General features: G+C 34.9%; 1 protein-coding gene across 12 annotated transcripts in view; it reads right to left on the bottom strand.

Annotated features, from left to right (window-relative positions):
- ANKHD1 (ankyrin repeat and KH domain containing 1) overlaps positions 1–18,735 on the bottom strand; it is a 124,112-nt gene that overhangs the window by 32,183 nt on the left and 73,194 nt on the right. For 8 of the 12 annotated variants that reach the window (XM_060093454.1, XM_060093445.1, XM_060093448.1 and 5 more), the window contains 6 exons: positions 18,398–18,525; positions 18,046–18,189; positions 16,385–16,487; positions 6,979–7,737; positions 1,048–1,193; positions 413–524 (listed from right to left, as the gene is read on the bottom strand). In XM_060093454.1, the coding sequence (XP_059949437.1) occupies positions 413–524; positions 1,048–1,193; positions 6,979–7,737; positions 16,385–16,487; positions 18,046–18,189; positions 18,398–18,525 (1,392 nt within the window). The remainder of the gene's footprint in view (positions 1–412; positions 525–1,047; positions 1,194–6,978; positions 7,738–16,384; positions 16,488–18,045; positions 18,190–18,397; positions 18,526–18,735) is intronic. The other 4 variants (XM_060093455.1, XM_060093457.1, XM_060093447.1 and 1 more) reach the window with 3 other exon arrangements.

Here is an 18,735-nt window from a genome sequence, read left to right as displayed (position 1 = left end):
TAGTAGGAAAAGGTCTTTAGGGCAGATACTTATAATCATTTAACATAAAACTGCTTTAAACCCTAATTTGTTAGTGACAAAATCCCATAAACCCCTGATAAAAAGAAAATGCTAAGTCAAACGCAACTATTAAAGTTTATACTCATAATAAACTTTGATACCTCTGCATGCTCTACTTTCAGATTAAGGAGAAAGCTAAACACAACTTGCTTCCTTGATGATCTACAGTCTAATTTTTGAATTTTTGAAGAATAATTTGGCTCTGTAGATTAACAAATCCAGATATTCTTAACTGAAATATGCGAACCCATTCTTTCACTGAATAGTCTAGGAACCACTTATTGATAGTAAAAAACAAATTGTTTTCTGATATAATTACTCTCCAACTTTATTTCTCACTAACATTTCTTACCTTTTTTGTCTCTGTGTTCAATTTTAGCATCTCGCGCTATAAGTACAGATACAAGTTCTTCATGGCCACCTGCACAAGCTAGTGTTAATGCTGTGTCATGGTTGCTCTCAGTCTAGGAAAAGGAAAAAAAACTTAGATTTTTTTCTGTTTACAATGGGGTTATTGATTGAAGAGCAAATAGTATTTATTTTCACAATTAATTACAATGAATCTTTCCCTTTCCAAACAAAGAAAATCAGAATGTGCAAAATAAATTTAAATAAAGCAGTCTAGGGACTTTCCTGGTGCTCCACTGGTTAAGAATCCACCTTCCAATGCAGGGGACAAGGGTTCAATCCCTGGTCGGGGAACTAAGATCGCACATGCCGCAGGACAACTAAGCCTGCGCGCCGCAACTACTGAGCCCATGTGCTCTAGAGCCCGTGGGTCACAGCTAAGAGAGCCCACATGCCACAACTACTGAGCCTGGGCACTCTGGAGCCCATGCGCCACAACTAGAGAAGCCCACGCGCCACAATGAAAGATCCCACATGCCACAACGAAGACCCCATATGCTGCAACTAAGACCCGACACAGCCAAATAAATAAATAAAATAAATAAATAAATAAATAAATAAATAAAGCAGTCTACTCACATGTGCATCGATGTCAACTGAAGGATACACAGGAGGCACAGACTGGGAAGCCACATTGCTTGGAGACTGCGAACACGGCTCAGGTGTAAGACATTCTGCCGTCTGAGAGGAACTGTTTGAACCAGTGGGCACTCTGCTACTCACAGCTGAAAAACAATATTCATATTGCTGAATTCTACTAAAAAGAGTAATGTCATTTGTGTACAGAAAAACATAGAAAACGGAAAATTCTATAGCAGTAATATAATGTAGTAGTTAAATCACAAGCTTGAGTCAGATGGACATATGTTTGAATCCCAGTTCTACCAATGACTTTCTGATCTTGGGCAAGTAATTTAACGTCTCTGAACCTCAATTTCCTTATGTGTAAAATAGGATAATTACAGTACTTCCATTGTAAGGTCGTTGGGAAAACCCCTTGAGATAATGAAGTAAAATATCGAGTATCGTACCTGATATTTAGTGCATATACAACAAATGGTAGCCTTTTATACTGTCAATAGGGAGAAAACAGTTTCCAACTAAAAAAAAAGGAATTTTATATCTTAGTTTGTAAAAGGCAATTAGATAAAAACATCCTGAGGACAATGCATTAAAAAAAAAAAAGAAGGAAAAAAGAAGCAGAAGCAGCAGAAAAAGGGGAAGAACAAGTTAGAATATTTCTCACATAAATAGCAGAGCGTATGTGTTTTTAAAATTCAATATTTACTCTGAAAATTTGCTAAAATGAATCAATGTCTGAAATTCAAACTATTTTAAAAATGAACATTGGAACTTTTATTTGGGACCTCAAAATCTGGTGTTTGAAACTGAATTAAATGAAATTATATCTTTATGTCTCTGCATATTTCTTTTCTTTCATGAGATGGAGTTTGCCCCATGAAGAGGGAAATAGGACCTATCTCAGAGGGATGTTGTGAATTATCCATGAGAAATGTGCAAAAAGTATTTAACACAGTGTTTGGTATGGTAAGTGCCTAGTATATATAATTATCAGGTATTTTATAGGATTTTCAGTACTATTAATCACTGCATTGAAAAATAAAAACATTACAATTCACTCAAGAAAGAAAAAACTCAGAAAAAACATATAATCATTAATAATACAGAAAAAGACAACAAAGTTTCAATGATGGCAATAACTTCTTCTTACCCACACTAAAAGTCAATCAAAAGCACACAGGTCTTAAAGAAAAATGTAAGCATTTCAAGGATTGGAGAATGCTTTCTCTCTAGAATTTTGATATGACTGGATCCCAATCAAGGATACTGATCACAAGTATGAAAGATAAGTGTAGTATGCTAATAGTACTACACTATTATTATAGTACTACACTGTATTTAATAGTATGCTTTAAATAACAGCAAATTTTAAGATGTTCAGACATGTTTCTACATGAGCTGTCCCTCCCCCCTCTCAACAAATATATATTAAATCACATCTTGATAATATGAATTTCTACAGCTTCTGTCACCACATAAATATACAAAATTTAACTAATATGGATACAAATAAAAATGATTATTATAAATATTTTTTTGCCTGTAAGAACACGCACAATGAAAACAAAGCTTTAAAAATTTTTGTCATTGAATGAATTAAAAGCAGATAGTATTTTGTTATGCCTCCTCAAAACAGCTAATATGTTTGGAAACAGTTCCAGAAACAAGACACTAAACATTGATATATGGCACCTTTGTAATAGTAAGATTTTAACAGTAGTCATATAATTATCGTGTATCTTACTAAAGAATTACTTTTCTACCATTAAATTTGTTTATTCATGTTATCTCTTTTTGTTATTATGATAAACAGATATTCAAAAAATTTAAAATAGTTGACTAGAGTGCTATGCCAGAATGTGATGTTATAAAAGACTTTTTTACAAAGTTGGTTTTTAAAAAATACTTTTGTACATTTAACAGCTCTGTTACCAAAAATGTATTGTTACATTGATTGTACATTTTTGTACAACAGTATCCTCAAGACATTTTTTCCTTCCTGTAATAATGACAATCAGAAACATTCCACAGAGATGACTCTAATAGGATTAATTACATATGAAAAGTTCTAAAGATAAAACTAGAAAGTAGCAAAGATTTTAAAAGTACATGTGGAATAAAGGTTTTATGAAGACAAAATTATACCAGGACTATGAAATTTTTTTCATAAATCCTAAAATGTTTTCTATTTCTGAACAAAATGTCTCTGAAAATGACCAAAACAGATCACTACCACCAAAGTCACTACATAATTCAAATTAAATTTATGCACTATCCTAAAATGGGGTGATAGAAGAACTAAATAAGTGCAATATTTTACTTAATTCTTTATGAAATTTAAGATAGTTTTGTAGGCAATATAGAAGATAGTAATAAACTTTACTACATAAACATCTCAGATACTAGGTATATGTAAACTATGTTGCAAGGCCTTAAGAAATTAAATCACTGTAATCTGTTTTAGATAATAGTAACTTTATTAAATAGTTCCATATAAATAACAATCTATAAATAAAATATTAACATCTATTAGAAATTATTACTTAAAGATATTTTACTGTAAATTCCCTCAAAGATAATTTCCTAATCACTTTTTTATTCTTAAGCCTAAAATGACTACCACAGGATTACTTAAAGCAAGATACTATGGAATTGGAATTTGTTTGAAGAGAGCCTATTAAGATGTCAACAATAGTAACAATGTTCTCAAGTCACAAAACTATATTAAACCTTACATGCACATCAAATCTTAATATAAAAACAATAAGGGAAATTGTTATTTAGTAGAGTTTAGAAGTCTAAGGAAATAATATCTTTAATATAAACTCAGAACTTCAAGTTGAATCAGATGCATGCATATTACTTCTAAGGTTCTTAAATTGGCTGAACTGAGTTTGAATCTTAACACTTACTAGCAACTTAATTTCCATTAGCCTCAGTTTTCAACAGAAAAACAGAGATGGGATATGGACTTATTTTATAGTATTACTATAAAGAGCCCATGAGATAATGTATATAAAAGCATTTAGCACTGAGCTTGGTGCATGGTAAGTGCGCAATAAATGTAAATAAAGTGGTATTAGTTGATTTTTTAACGAAGCTTCTTTATATATTAACACTGAAAATTTTACTAGATGTTTCTAGAACTGCTCAATGGTCAAAGCTATTTTGAATTTCTTTAAATTGCTTTTTATTTTCAGACCTTAATTCTAGACATCTGAACTGAGAATCACTTGCTATTACGATAACTTCTAAAAGCCTGACACTTAATTTCAGAAGAAATGGACCTGAACAACCATGCTTCCAATCAAGAGTATACATATATTCTGGCTGAGACTATATCAAGTATGATATGTTTAAGACTATATAGTTATGGCTGTCAGTCAGCTAGTCAAGTTATGACATTAATAAATTATGTACCTAACCAACTCATTATCATGACTAATATTTTGAGAGTAGAATAGCAATAAAGAAAAATACTCTTATATTTAAAGAGTGAAACTTATTGCTATTATATATGAATATTATCTAAAGTAAAATTGTAAGATGTACAGTAACCTCTCTTCCTCTCTTTTATTAACTATGAGGCATGATAACTAGATTTAATTTAGGTAAAATTAATTATATCTTTGGTCTGATCTATAATTCTACTGGTATATTAACATATCATAAAATCATAGAATTAGGTATTTACCTAATTCATTCTTATTTAATTTATTTCATCTTCAATTAAGAAATTAAGAGAAACTTAAGACTTAATAAAGTTTTAAATTTTGAGGTAAGTCATCATTTTGAACAAAGAAAATCTAATTATTGCTATATATTTTAAAATGTAAGCTTCAGCAAAATGAAAAAATTTTTAAACGAAGATAATTTTTAGGGAATTCCCTGGAGGTTCAGTGGTTAGGACTAGGCACTGTAACTGCTGGGTGCCTGAGTTTGATCCCTGGTCGGGGAACTAGATCCCACAAGCCAAGCAGCCAAAAAAAAAAAAAAAAAAAAAAAAGAGAAAAAAATATGTAATTTTTAATGTATTGACAGATTTATACTTTGAAGTATATTAATAAAAAAATATTGTACAATATGGTGGGCCAACTGTCACTAGACATTAATGTCTAAGAGAAATTAAATTTTATTCATTTATATTAATGTTAAATATAATTAAAAGATGTTTTCTAAACCAATTTTTGAAGTGTCATGTGAACTTTGTAAAAGGTCATTTCAATTTAACAAATACTTCAGTGAAATAACCAGAATTTGACCTCCTCTATAAGAAACAGCAGTAAATACTACCATAAAGTTAACACCTACAAGTTCCCTTTAGAGCTGTTTCTCCTTTAAAAAAAAGGACAGGTCCTAAGTTCCAACAAACTAAACCGATCAATAATGTAGGTTTCATAACTGCAAACTGAGTACTTAATTAGGAACATTATAATGATATTTATAGAACCCTAAGTCTTAAAAATGTTACTCTCAGGTCACCAGTTTCATCATTATTATTTATAATCATACTTCACACTCCAATATCTGCTTTTACCAGATTAGAAATCAGAACCATAAATGAACTATAAGAGTTTATTCAAAATTTATAACAACCTGCAATGCTAATGACACAAAGTCAATTTGAGTTAAGTGGCTATGGGCTGAAGATACAAAAAACAAAAGTAAAGAATAAAGAATCTAACTCCTTAAAACATTTCCCAGCATTTTTATTTTCTTTATGAAAACTAAGACATTCCTCCTCTGCACAGCAATACCTATTACATATCAGAGGAGCCTCAAAGGCACTATTACAATTCTATAACCACTCGAAGTCATACACATGCCCAATAAAATTCCTGAATTAAGTAATCTTACTCCACATTTTAAAAGATTCAGTAAAGATTAGGAAGACTAAAGGCTCACAAAAGAAGAAAGGAAACTGGGATAGCATAACTGGGATGGGAGGAGGGGAGGAGAATATGACAAGAAGAAACAGACAACAGTAAAGAAAAAAAATGTTGCAATCAAGAGACAGAGGACTGGCCTGCCTTTGAATATCACTCCAGCTACATCTTAGTTCTTGGTCTTCATCCACTGTCAACAGCCATTCTGGCTGCATTTCTGAACTGGGCTCTCATGGAGGTGATACTTTCACCAGCCATCTTTAGGAAGGTAAATGATTAATTGCACTGTTTTCCCACTGCTGCAAGGACAATGAAACGGAAAGTAAACTTGTGCACCTCATTTCATATCTAGTTGTAATTTTCCACACAACAATAAACAGAAACATATACTGTAAGTTTATAAGGCTGGTTTCTTTTTTGCTTTGCTGTGTGTGTGTGTGTATCTGTGTCTGTGTGGTGTCTGTCTGTGTGCTTTCATCAAGACAGTTAATACAAAAATCCCAGTCTCCAAATCGTTATCAAGTTGACAATGATCTTCTAACCACAAATATTTTAAAAACATGGAATAATTATAGTTTTTTTCTGAACATCCCTTTTAATTAGAAATATTTAAATTGATCTAATAAAATTATAAATAAAAAGCAATGCGATTTAGAATTCTGATTTCCAAATATGAAAATCACCAGCAGGAAAATTAAATGTCTAATCTTATATGATTATCTCTAAAGCCTACAAAAAAATTCTATTTTGAGATCTCCTACCCAAGATACAACACAGGGTGATTTTTATACCAAAGGTCTAAAATAAAGGATCATGGCAACTTTATTTCTTTGCTTTTTCAAACAACAAAAAAGAGGGAAAACACACTTTTGTGTGTTAGTGTTTAGTTAAATTCACTTCCAAAACACCTCAAGAAATGAGGAATTTTATAAAGATAGTTCTAAAATGGAAAAATACCAAGTTGGTGTTTTTGGAAAGTCATGTAAAGAAGTTGAGCACAAAGATTAAAGAGAAATTATTACAGGTATATTTCTTAACCCACCTGCTATCAGGTCATCAAGAGTGTCGGTAAGCGTCTGGGCTGGAGTTGCAACCATTAGTCCATCTGGTTCTTGCACTAACAGCCCCTGATCGTGTCCAGTAATAGCAATCTGAGGCTGTCCTATAATCTGATGATTACCTGATACTTTCTGAAGTTCAAGAGAATTTGTCCCATTAGAACCTAATTCACTGGAAAAGTTACACTGTGGAGATGATAAAGGCTGGACTGGGACAAAATCAATTTGTTCTGCCGATGGTGGAGACTGTTGCTCATCATCAACATCATTATCTTTAAATAAGATTGTGTCAACCTGAGGTAACTCTGAAAAGTGATCCTCTGGGAGACTACCATCTCCTTCCCCTTCTGGGAAGACTCCTCTATGAGAGCACTGCTGGTGTGGAGATACTGTGTCTTTCTGACCTTTGGTTTCCAAGTATTCTTTGGTAAATTGCTGTTGTGTTTTCATCTGCAACTGCCTTTCCACTTTCTGCAGTTCTTTCAGTATTTTCTTCTTCTTCTGGACTTGCTCTTCTCTGTTCTTTTTAAGTTCTTCTATCTTATCTTTGTTCAGAGGTTCACCTTGAATTAACTCCAATGACTTAAGCTGTGCTTTTTCAATAGCACTAATTCTTTGTCCCAGTTCATTCAGTTTTCCTTCAGTCTCCTCTACTATGCACTCCAAAGGCTGGTATGGGTGAAAAGGTGGCAGTACGTCCTGATCTGCTACCTGCAGGGAACTGGACTTCTGCTTGGATGTACCTAAGCACATGAAAAATGTTTGAAAATGTGCCATGCTAAAAAAAAAAAAAAAAAAAAAAAAAAAAAAAAAAAAAAAATCCCAGCCCTCCCTCCACCACCCCCCACCACATACTTCCCTCCCAAAACCCATATAACTAATGCTATAGAGATTCACACCAGTTGTAGGTAGATTAAAGACCAGACTCATCTATTTTACATAGCACAAACGGGGATGTTGCCAATTCAAAAAATGTGACTTTTTCAATTAAAAAAATCTAATATTTATAGGATTGGATGATTTTGGAAAACACAGGATTAGGGAGAAAAGGAAATCAAAGAGGAAAGAACCTCAAAATTCTGCTTATTTAATTGGACTTTTTAAAGTATATCAAATCTAAAGCAGTATCAAAATAATGTTGAGGGTATCATTAATGTTGGCTTAACTGCCCAATTGTTCTTTTTACAATATTAGTACAGGTTACTGCAAGAAACTGTAACTTGTAGATTAAAGTAGGGAAAAGTGTCTTTCAAACTGCCAAAATGTTTCTTTATTATATTAAAATATAATTTGAAATCAATTTTTAAGATACAACCTTCTAAAATTTTTCATTAATTAAGTCTTAAACACTTCTGTACCTGAACACTGTATTAAACTTATATCACAAAGGACAACCATTCTGAGTTTAAATAAACTCTTCACGTAAAAGTCTATGAGAGAAACAATGAATAATACCTAGGAGAAAATCAGACTTCCCATATAGGATTACTCATATTGACAGTGTATGTTAAAAATGAAGTAACTGTATATTAATTTAAGGTTTTCGATCACACTTAAATTAATTTACTCCCCTCACGGCAAAATAATTATCAATATTAACAATCCTAACATCTGGGCATAAAGTGGAGGAAACATATAATAACTACTTACAGGCAAATTCAAGGCTTGATCTTGTTTAGGAAGAACTGAGACTATTCAGCAATAAAAAGGAACTACTGATATAGCCTACAACGTGGATGAACCTTGAAAACATTATGCTAAGTGAAAGAACCCAGACACAAAAGACCACATATCGTACAATTCCATTTATAACAGATCTATAGAGAAAAGGCAAATCTATAGAGACAGAAAGAAAAATAGTGGTTGCCTGGATTATGGTAGTAAGAATGAGGATTGATCACAAACAGGCATGAGAGATTTTTTTGGAGTGATGGATCCAAAACTAGATGGAGGTGATGGTTATGCAATTATGTAAATTTTCTAAAAGTCATTGTATTGTACATTTAAAATGAGTGAACTTTTATGGTGTGTAAACTAAACAACAACAAAGCTGTTTAAAAAAAACTGGGGGGCTTCCCTGGTGGTGCAGTGGTTGAGAGTCCACCTGCCAATGCAGGGGACATGGGTTTGTGCCCTGGTCCGGGAGGATCCCACATGCCGCACAGCGGCTGGGCCCGTGAGCCATGGCCACTGAGCCTGTGCGTCTGGAGCCTGTGCTCCGCAACGGGAGAGGCCACAGCAGTGAGGGGCCTGCGTACCGTAAAAAAAAAAAAAAAAAAAAAAAACGGGCAAAAAACAGTTGTCTATTCTTAAGGACCGTAGTCAATATATATGAATAACATATGTAACTTCAGATTTAAAAATAAGTCCATCCAATGCATTCAAAATGATTCTTAGGTCCAAAGGAAAAAAATAATCCATTAGATGTTTAAATGCTCAGAACTGCAAGAGGGTGACAAAACTACTGGACAAAAAAATAAGAGATTTCACTGCTTTTTTTGCTAGAACAGGAGAACTCAAAATTGCAGGTAGCTCAAATATTTGCAACATGTTATTATCAAAAAAAGTCTAACAGGTTTTCCCTGAGATACTGTCTTTAACAAGGTCAGACAACCACAGTTCCAAAATCACTGCAATTACTTTAAAGACTTAGTTATTATTTTTTTAATACTAATGAATGTTTTATTTTATTTTTTTAACATCTTTATTGGAGTATAATTGCTTTACAATGGTGTGTCAGTTTCTGCTTTACAACACAGTGAAACAGCCATACATACACATATGTTCCTGTATCTCTTCCCTCTTGCGTCTCCCTCCCTCCCACCCCTCTAGGTGGTCACAAACCACTGAGCTGATCTCCCTGTGCTATGCAGCTGCTTCCCACTAGCTATCTATTTTACGTTTGGTAGTGTATATATGTCCATGCCACTCTCTCACGTTGTCACAGCTTACCCTTTCCCCTTCCCATATCCTCAAGTCCATTCTCTAGTAGGCCTGTGTCTTTATTCCCGTCTTACCCCTAGGTTCTTCATGACCTTTTTTTTTTTCTTAGATTCCATATATGTGTGTTAGCATACGGTATTTGCTTTTCTCTTTCTGACTTACTTCACTCTGTATGACAGACTCTAGGTCCATCCACCTCACTACAAATATCTCAATTTCGTTTCTTTTTATGGCTGAGTAATATTCCACTGTATATATGTGCCACATCTTCTTTATCCATTCATCCGATGATAGACACTTAGTTTGCTTCCATGTCCTGGCTATTGTAAATAGAGCTGCAATGATTAGTTAGTTATTTTTTAAAGGCAAAATCCAGCAAAATGTATTGTCCATATTCAATTTTATACTTCTATCTGAGCAAAGTGGTGGGAACAGACTTTATCCTTTCAGAGCAAAAGCCGTTAGTTTGTGAGATAATTTTATAACTATTTCTGCAAGATCATATAGGAAATAATAGTTTGCTTTACTTGTTCAAAGTACCTAATGACAATCATTGGTAGGAAAAGGGAGTTTAACAGCCACAAATAGCAATGTATAAATCTGCGAGCCCAGCAAGGAAATTTTCAGTTGTGAAACAAATTCAATGACATCAGCAGAGTAAATTCAGAAGTTCTGCAAAGAAGTTCTGAATGTTCCTCCAACATTATTTTAAAACACCCTTGTATAGTTTTTGTATTTTGTAATTTGTGTTTCGTAATTTGTATTTAAGATTAAGAAAACTAGGTAAGAGCTCAACACTACTCAGACCGGTAATTAATTATGACCACATTGGACATTCACAGATTTAAAATCTTATAATAGTAAGATAATCCAAAATAAGGCTAGAATTTTGAGGATAATAACAGAGAGAAAAGGCTGTATCTTGTTAACAAATAAAATACAAAAAGCTTAGAGCACAAGATTACAAAGAGTAACTTATTTAACTGAACATAGACAAAAAGCCCAAAATATATGTAGCAGGAAGAACAGAGGATGGTGAAAGTAATGCACAAAAAGCAGTTCTTCCGCAAATAGACAATGACTGAGTATCTGTATCCATGGAGTTAGTGGGATTGCCTAGATACACATCAAAGCACTAACACAAGCTACAACATCACAACTTAGCCATGTTGGTAAAAAACAAATGTCACCTAATTATTCCTAGAAGCTGAAGAAACACCTTCGTTTTGGGGAACCGTAGAGAATGTTAACAAGTGTCCTTTTAGCAACAAAATTTTCAGTCTCTAGAAAGGTAATAGTATAAGACACCAGAATATAAAAGAGATCCATCTTCCTCAGACATCGCCCACTGTCAGATAGAAATATATAAATCTATTCATTGTCTACTCATTGGTAGCACTGAGTGATATCATAAATTAATATTTAGGAACACAGGTAAAGTTACTATCTTATCTCTTATCTCTTTTAGGTTTCTACCCTACTTCCTCAATTTTCACTTTTCTTCCATTAATAAAAAAGTCTGCAACAGGAAACCACCATATAGAGACAGCTTAGAACATGGCCTTTGTTTTTTTATGGGGAGTGAGGAAATGAGGTGGACATAAGCAGTTGTATGTTAAAAGACATTATTAAATTTGGACATAAATAAATCCACATAAGCATGATTACTAATGGAAATCTACTAAACTAGAGAATATTAGTAGTAAAATTTCCAGAGAAACACTCAACCTCATTCACTATACATATAATTTTTCTATACAATTTTAATGATTTGATATTAAAATGAGAACTTTTCATGTTACCTACTCCAATAAACAACTCTGGGATATAAAGCATCATGTTAACCTAATGCTTACTTTACATTTATAGTTCTGTTTTCAATCTGTTCCCCAGCAGTCTAAAATAGTACTTCCTTTATTTATTTATTTATTTTTTTGCGGTACGCGGGCCTCTCACTGTTGCAGCCTCTCCCGTTGCGGAGCACAGGCTCTGGACGCGCAGGCTCAGCAGCCATGACTCACGGGCCTAGCCACTCTGCGGCATGTGGGATCTTCCCAGACCGGGTCACAAACCCGTGTCCCCTGCATTGGCAGGCGGACTCTCAACCACTGCGCCGCCAGGGAAGCCCTAAAATAGTACTTCTTGATTAAGTTCTTAAACATCCCCTTTAATCATAATGTCGCTCTTCTTAAAAATTCATGGGCTTCCCTGGTGGCGCAGTGGTTGGGAATCTGACTGCCAATGCAGGGGACACGGGTTCGAGCCCTGGTCTGGGAAGATCCCACATGCCGCGGCGCAACTAAGCCCGTGAGCCACAACTACTGAGCCTGCGTGTCTGGAGCCTGGGCTCCGCAACAAGAGAGGCCGTGACAGTGAGAGGCCTGCGCACCATGATGAAGAATGGCCCCCGCTTGCCGCAACTAGAGAAAGCCCTCGCACAGAAACGAAGACCTAACACAGCCAAAAAGAAAAAAAAAAAAAAAGAAAAAAAAAGAACAACTGCACCAACATTAAAAAAAAAAATTCTTAATAACTTTCTTTTGCCTTCAGAATAATGTATATTCTTAGCCTGGCATTATTAATTTATTCAACAAATATTTAATGTCTAGTACAAGCAAGCCATAGTGGACCATACAAAGACGAGCAACCTAAACCCTGCCCTCGAGGAGCTTACAGTCTAAAAGGGGAGATTAAAACGTACAAATCCAAATAAAAGGATAAAGCCAAGCATTGGCAGATACGGAAATGGGATGGGGGCGTATAATACAGTAACCCTTACACATTGCTGCTGGGAGTGTAAACTGCTGTAGCATTCTAAAGAGTGTATTCACAGTACTTTGTCAGATAAACATTACGCATTCCTATGACAGGCAATTCTGCTCCTGAGTTTATCCCAGAGAAATTCTCATACAGATCCATAAGGGGACTGTACAAGAATTTTCACCACAGCATTGTCTGTGGTGGTGGGGAATGAGAAACAATCTGGGTACCCATCACTGAGAGAAAGGACAAGTAAAAAACAGAGGATATACAGGATGAAACACTATGTATGCTGCAGGTAGAAACAATCTAGAGGTAGACATATGGATAGATCTTAAAAACAGTGTTGGTGAAAAAAGTAAAAAACAAAACAGGATCTATAGCATAATACCATTTATGTAAATTAAAAAATATATAAAGTAGTAAACATTTTATAAGAACTTGTAAGAGCAAAAGAATCTGCAAATCAAACACATTAGAATGACTGCCTAAGGGGAAGTATGGGCATGGAAAGAGGGATAAAAAGGAACAAAGTAAAACAAGAGCAGAACCATGATGACAAAGTCCAGGAATTAAGTATGATTAACTCAATCTTCCACACTTGAAGTCCAAAGGGGAGGTGAAGAAGGTGCAGGAGTGACCAGAGCCAGAAGGAAGATACAATAAAGTGCTATAGGAGTTCAGAGAAAAGAAATGACTCCTCAAGAGGGCCTTGAGGTGCACACAAAAGATGTATATTGTTTATCTTGACATCATTCTAATGTTTTGTAATGGATTAGTTGGTTCTAAGCTATACAACTACAGAAAATAATCAGAATCCTATTTTAGGATCTCTGTAGAATCAGTTACTACAAATGAATTAGATGAACAAGTGACTTCAATCAACAAATTTATTTACAATATTATATTTGGAAAGACAAAGGTTTGATATTACTTATGTATCCTTTCCCATGTGAATATTCATAACTATAGATGATAAAGCTAAACAATGCTAGAAAACTGAGCATATCACTCTTACCTAGTTTCACATTTTGTTTATAAAGGTGATTCTGAGGCCTCTGTCAGATGCCAGCTAGGATCTCAAATCCTTGAAAACTAACAATGGATAAGTGAGATTAGTTGCCTAAATCAGGAGAATATGAGTCAAGATGGAAGGAGCCTGGACGAATGGTGCACGTGAAAGAAAAGAATGTCATAGTAGGATATATAAGAAACACCTGGGTAAGATTTATGGGCATGAATATATTTTAAAAGGATGCAGATATGAATAAAGACTTCAGATAGGAGTAAAATGTTATAAACTTGAAAAGATGATTGCTAGAATAGGAAGACAGTCCTAGAGAGTAAGAATCCTTCCTCCATCCCTAGCCACATATGCAATGCAGATATAATTTATGGACTTAGGAAAAACAAAAGCAAAACGGTCAAACAGCAATTTCATCACTCAAAGGCATTTCTCTAGCTATATAAATGAGAAATTTTAAGAAAAAGCTACTTTAAGGAGAAAATAATATATATTTAATAATTTAAGATAGATTTTTCTATCTACCCAGGTGATTCAATATGTACTTTTATATCATCAATTGATTTTTCCTAATTTACAATGATATAAGATTCTATTATGCACACGATTTATATCAATACTAACATGAAATCTTAACACAATGCATTATCACAGCTTGCTCCCACATAAATAAATGTTGGGTTGGCAACACCACTTGGCATCTGGCAACAGCAAGTGCCAAGTGTCTAGATACAAGTGTTAATTTTTTCCTTCCCTAATAATTTAGTAAAATGAAAGATTCCTTAAAAGGTTAGTTCATTTTGACACTATTCAGTAAGTAATAAAACATCAGGGACTTCCCTGGTGGTGCAGTGGTTAGGAGTCCATCTGCCAGTGCAGGAGACACAGGTTCAAGCCCTGGTCCAGGAGGATCCCACATGCTGCAGAGCAACTGGGCCCGTGCGCCACAACTACTGAGCCTGTGCTCTGGAGCCCGCGAGCCACAACTACTGAGGCTGCATGCCACAACTACTGAAGCCCATGGGCCTAGAGCCCGTGCTCTGCAATGGGAGAAGCTGCCACAATGAGAGGCTTGCGCGCCACAGCAAGGAGTGGTCCCCGCTCGCTGCAACTAGAGAAAGCCTGCATGCAGCAACAAAGACCCAACGCAGCCAAAAATAAATAAATAAATTTATAAAAAAACAAAAAACATCAAAGTGAAGAAAATAAGTAGCTACTCAGTATAAGAAGGTATTTCAAGTAAGCAAAAATATGATTACTCACTTGAGTATCAACTTAAAAAGTCACTACCCAAATGTTTCAGTTGACTTACATATTAAATCTAAATTTAAAATGTTTTACTTCCTTTCTGTACATACTCTGTGTCCTTCCTAGCTTATTTCTTGGTTATTTTGTGGCTCTGTGTTAATAAATATTTTTTAAATGATTTCTTATTTAGTACTGAATTTCCCTAGCCAAAGTTACTACAGTCCTCTATAGGATATAGCCAAACAAAGAGCAACAAAAACAGAGGCATTTAGGTTTAAATATTTTACTAAAGGCTGTTAGCCAGTTAGGATACTCAGATTCCTTAACAAGTACATGCTTAATTTGTTTTTTATTTCTTAAGACTAAAAATAGCAGTCTTCATTTTCTGAAGTTTGAATAGCTAGGTGTCCAATGGAAAACTGCTAGAATTAGCTTAAGTCAGAGAGACTACAGGTATTTTATATCTGAAATTAATAGTTCAGAAATGAAGTAATCCTTGGTGAAGGCCCACAATACTCTAAATTACGAAAATTGACATTAATTTGAAAGAAGCTTCTGTTTGCTGCTGTACAGTCACTCCTTACCAACTTCACTTAAAGCTGTGTTAAAGATACAAATACATACTTATACACTTCACTGTGATTTCAAAAATCTAGAACTTATCATATAATGAATGAAATACGCTTATACATCTGTTTTACATATAATAGTTTTTAATACTTTACATATTACCTATTTTCTTTATGTCAGAGAACTCAGGTAGGACAACCATACATTATTACCAAGTGAACGTACTTTATATCTACAAATGAAAATACAGCAGAAAAATAACAGAGCTCATAAACTTGAGTCCTTTAAATAATGTATACACCTTGATATTCACTTGGATATTATTCATATACTTTTTAATAGTTATTTGTCCGTGTTCACATATTGACAGATGTTAAGCCATATATTCAGCATTACATAAAAGAAACTAAATATAATTCTTAAACTTCTCACTCACCAAACTGAATCAATGCTACTAAGACTTGAGAGCAAACATATTTTCATCCCTCATATTACTGTTTAGCTAAAGAATTGTGAAATGAAAAATGAATGCCTGATAAATTTTTGCTACTTTAATATAATTTGCTACTTTATTTAATATAATGAAGAACTTGGTATATGCTTAAGTATTTTTGCCTGTGCCAGATGAAAACTACACCTAGAAGTATGTTAGCATTTTAAGAAATCATTTTTCCTAGTAGTTGTGTCTTTTCTATTTTAAATGGTATGTAAGATGATTAGCATTTGTCAGAATTACCTACCTCAATTCTGCATACACAGCAACTGTGTACCATTAAAGTACCTTTATGAATTCATACTTTAGGTGATAAAATACCCATTTTAAGGAAAATAATTCAAGAACTAACCTTTTTGTACTCCTAAAACAGCAGGAGAGTTCTCCTGTAAAGTTCTGTCAGGTTCCTGTGGAGGTACAACCATGGCGAGTGTATGCATTGGTACACGTGGAACCTAAAAAGTCAACTCAGAAAAAAAGAATCTCAGACCAAAGAATAAAATAAAGGTCCATAAATGAAACAGAGATTCTGTTTTAGATTTTCTTCGTATACCACCAACTTAACTTTTTTTGTTTCTTTAAAAGAAAAACAAAGAAGAAGAAGGAGGGGAAGGAGGGGGAGGAGAAGGAGAAGAAAAGGAGAAGCAGCAGCAGCAGCATTATTCACCAAGCAGTAATTTCTGAGAATACTGATTGGGCAAATTCAGGCATTCTACAAACAGTCAATGATAAGCTAAATGGAATTAATATCACTCTCTTGTTACGGATAAATCCTTGCTGGTTTCAGTTATAGCTAGGAGTACAAGTCACATATTCAACTGGCCAATTTACCCTTGTTCAAATCCTATATGGGTCAAAAGAAAAAAATCCAACACATTTCCTGAATTGGTGTATTTCAGTAGTTCTCAGGATAACTTTGTAGAAAACAATTTCAGATTTCACTGAACTTTGTATACTTAGTATACTCTCTACATTCTCTCCGTATTTTTAGGTGTGTTTAAAAATTACTTTAATGAATTTTTGGTGCATATATCCTGGTTTACCCACACCTTCCTGGATGACAAAAGTAACTATCTCTAGGATAATTAATATTGTCTTGGGAGGTATTAAGGGAAAATCATTCTCTTGGTTCAAGATTCTGCTTAATGTATTCATAAAAAACCAAACAACCTTAAAGACCTAGTTGTAATAAAAGGACAACTTGGAATACTTATATTTATATTTGGTATTAAGTGTTTCTTTTTTCTTTTTTTTTTTTTTTGCGGTACGCGGGCTTCTCACTGTTGGGCCTCTCCCGTTGCGGAGCACAGGCTCCAGATGCGCAGGCTCAGCGGCCATGGCTCACGGGCCCAGCCACTCCGCGGCATGTGGGATCTTCCCGGACTGGGTTACGAACCCGTGTCCCCTGCATCAGCTGGCAGACTCAATCACTGTGCCACCAGGGAAGCCCTAAGTGTTTCTTTTTAAACACTATTTTCAGTAAATAAGACAATGAAAAAAATTACCATGTACTTTTGAAGAAAATCTTAAAGAATTTAGGACCAGGTTTATTCAAATTTAAAAGAGAAATAAGCTGGACTTCCCTGGTGGCACAGTAGTTAAAAATCCACCTGCCAACGCAGGGGACACAGGTTCGAGCACTGGTCTGGGAAGATCCCACATGCCACAGAGTAACTAAGCCCGTGCGCCACAGCTATTGAGCCTGTGCTCTATAGCCCGCGAGCCACAACTACTGAAGCCTGCGCGCCTAGAGCCTGTGCTCCGCAACAAGAGAAGCCACTGCAATGAGAAGCCCGCACACCGCAACGAAGAGTAGCCCCCACTCGCAGCAACTAGAGAAAGCCCGGGTGCAGCAACAGAGACCCAACGTGGCCGTAAATAAATACATAAATTTATTTAAAAAAAAGAGAGAGAGAGAGAGAAATAAGCCCATTTTACTAAAGGCTAATTTTAAACAAAAACTCCCAATTTGAAGAATATTTATATTTACAAATAAGCTCTGTTTTACATTACCTGAGATTGATCTTGACAAGGTGGGGTAAGCTGAGACACATCTGTGGTAGGAACTGACAGAACATTGTTTGGATAATCCAATAGATAAGAAACAACATTAGTATGGCCACCTTTTGCAGCTTCAATGAGCATTGTTGAGCCATCCTGAGAAAAATTGACACCATAATTAATTATTTATTAATTTCTTTTTATAATATGATTAGTAAACACATTTAGTTTCTTAGCAGTTCATATAAAATCAAAACTCATTTAAACAGTACTGAATATTAATAATAAATATTAAGCACTAAAATATTTGCAATATATTTTAATAATGATGTATATATTATTTACTTATTTTGAAGTAGAATACCTTGAGACGATGAGTAGGGTCAGCCCCATGAGCCAAGAGTAGCTCCACAACTGCCAGGTGACCTCCTGCACATGCCAACGACACTACTGTATGATCATTATTGGCTGTAGCCCTATTCACATTGGCACCTTCAAAGAAAAATAAACAGCAATCTTAGCAAAGCCAGTTCAGACAATATGACTTTAAAAACTTTTTTTTTTTTTTTTTTTTTTTGCGGTATGCGGGCCTCTCACTGTTGTGGCCTCCCCCGTTGCGGAGCACAGGCTCCGGACGCGCAGGCTCCGGACGCGCAGGCTCAGCGGCCATGGCTCACGGGCCCAGCCGCTCCGCGGCATATG

This window comes from Mesoplodon densirostris, chromosome 3 (assembly GCF_025265405.1).
Source record: "Mesoplodon densirostris isolate mMesDen1 chromosome 3, mMesDen1 primary haplotype, whole genome shotgun sequence".
Lineage (NCBI taxonomy): Eukaryota > Metazoa > Chordata > Mammalia > Artiodactyla > Ziphiidae > Mesoplodon > Mesoplodon densirostris.
The sequence above is the reverse complement of the archived record's forward strand: the minus strand, read 5'-3'. Positions and strand labels throughout refer to the sequence as shown.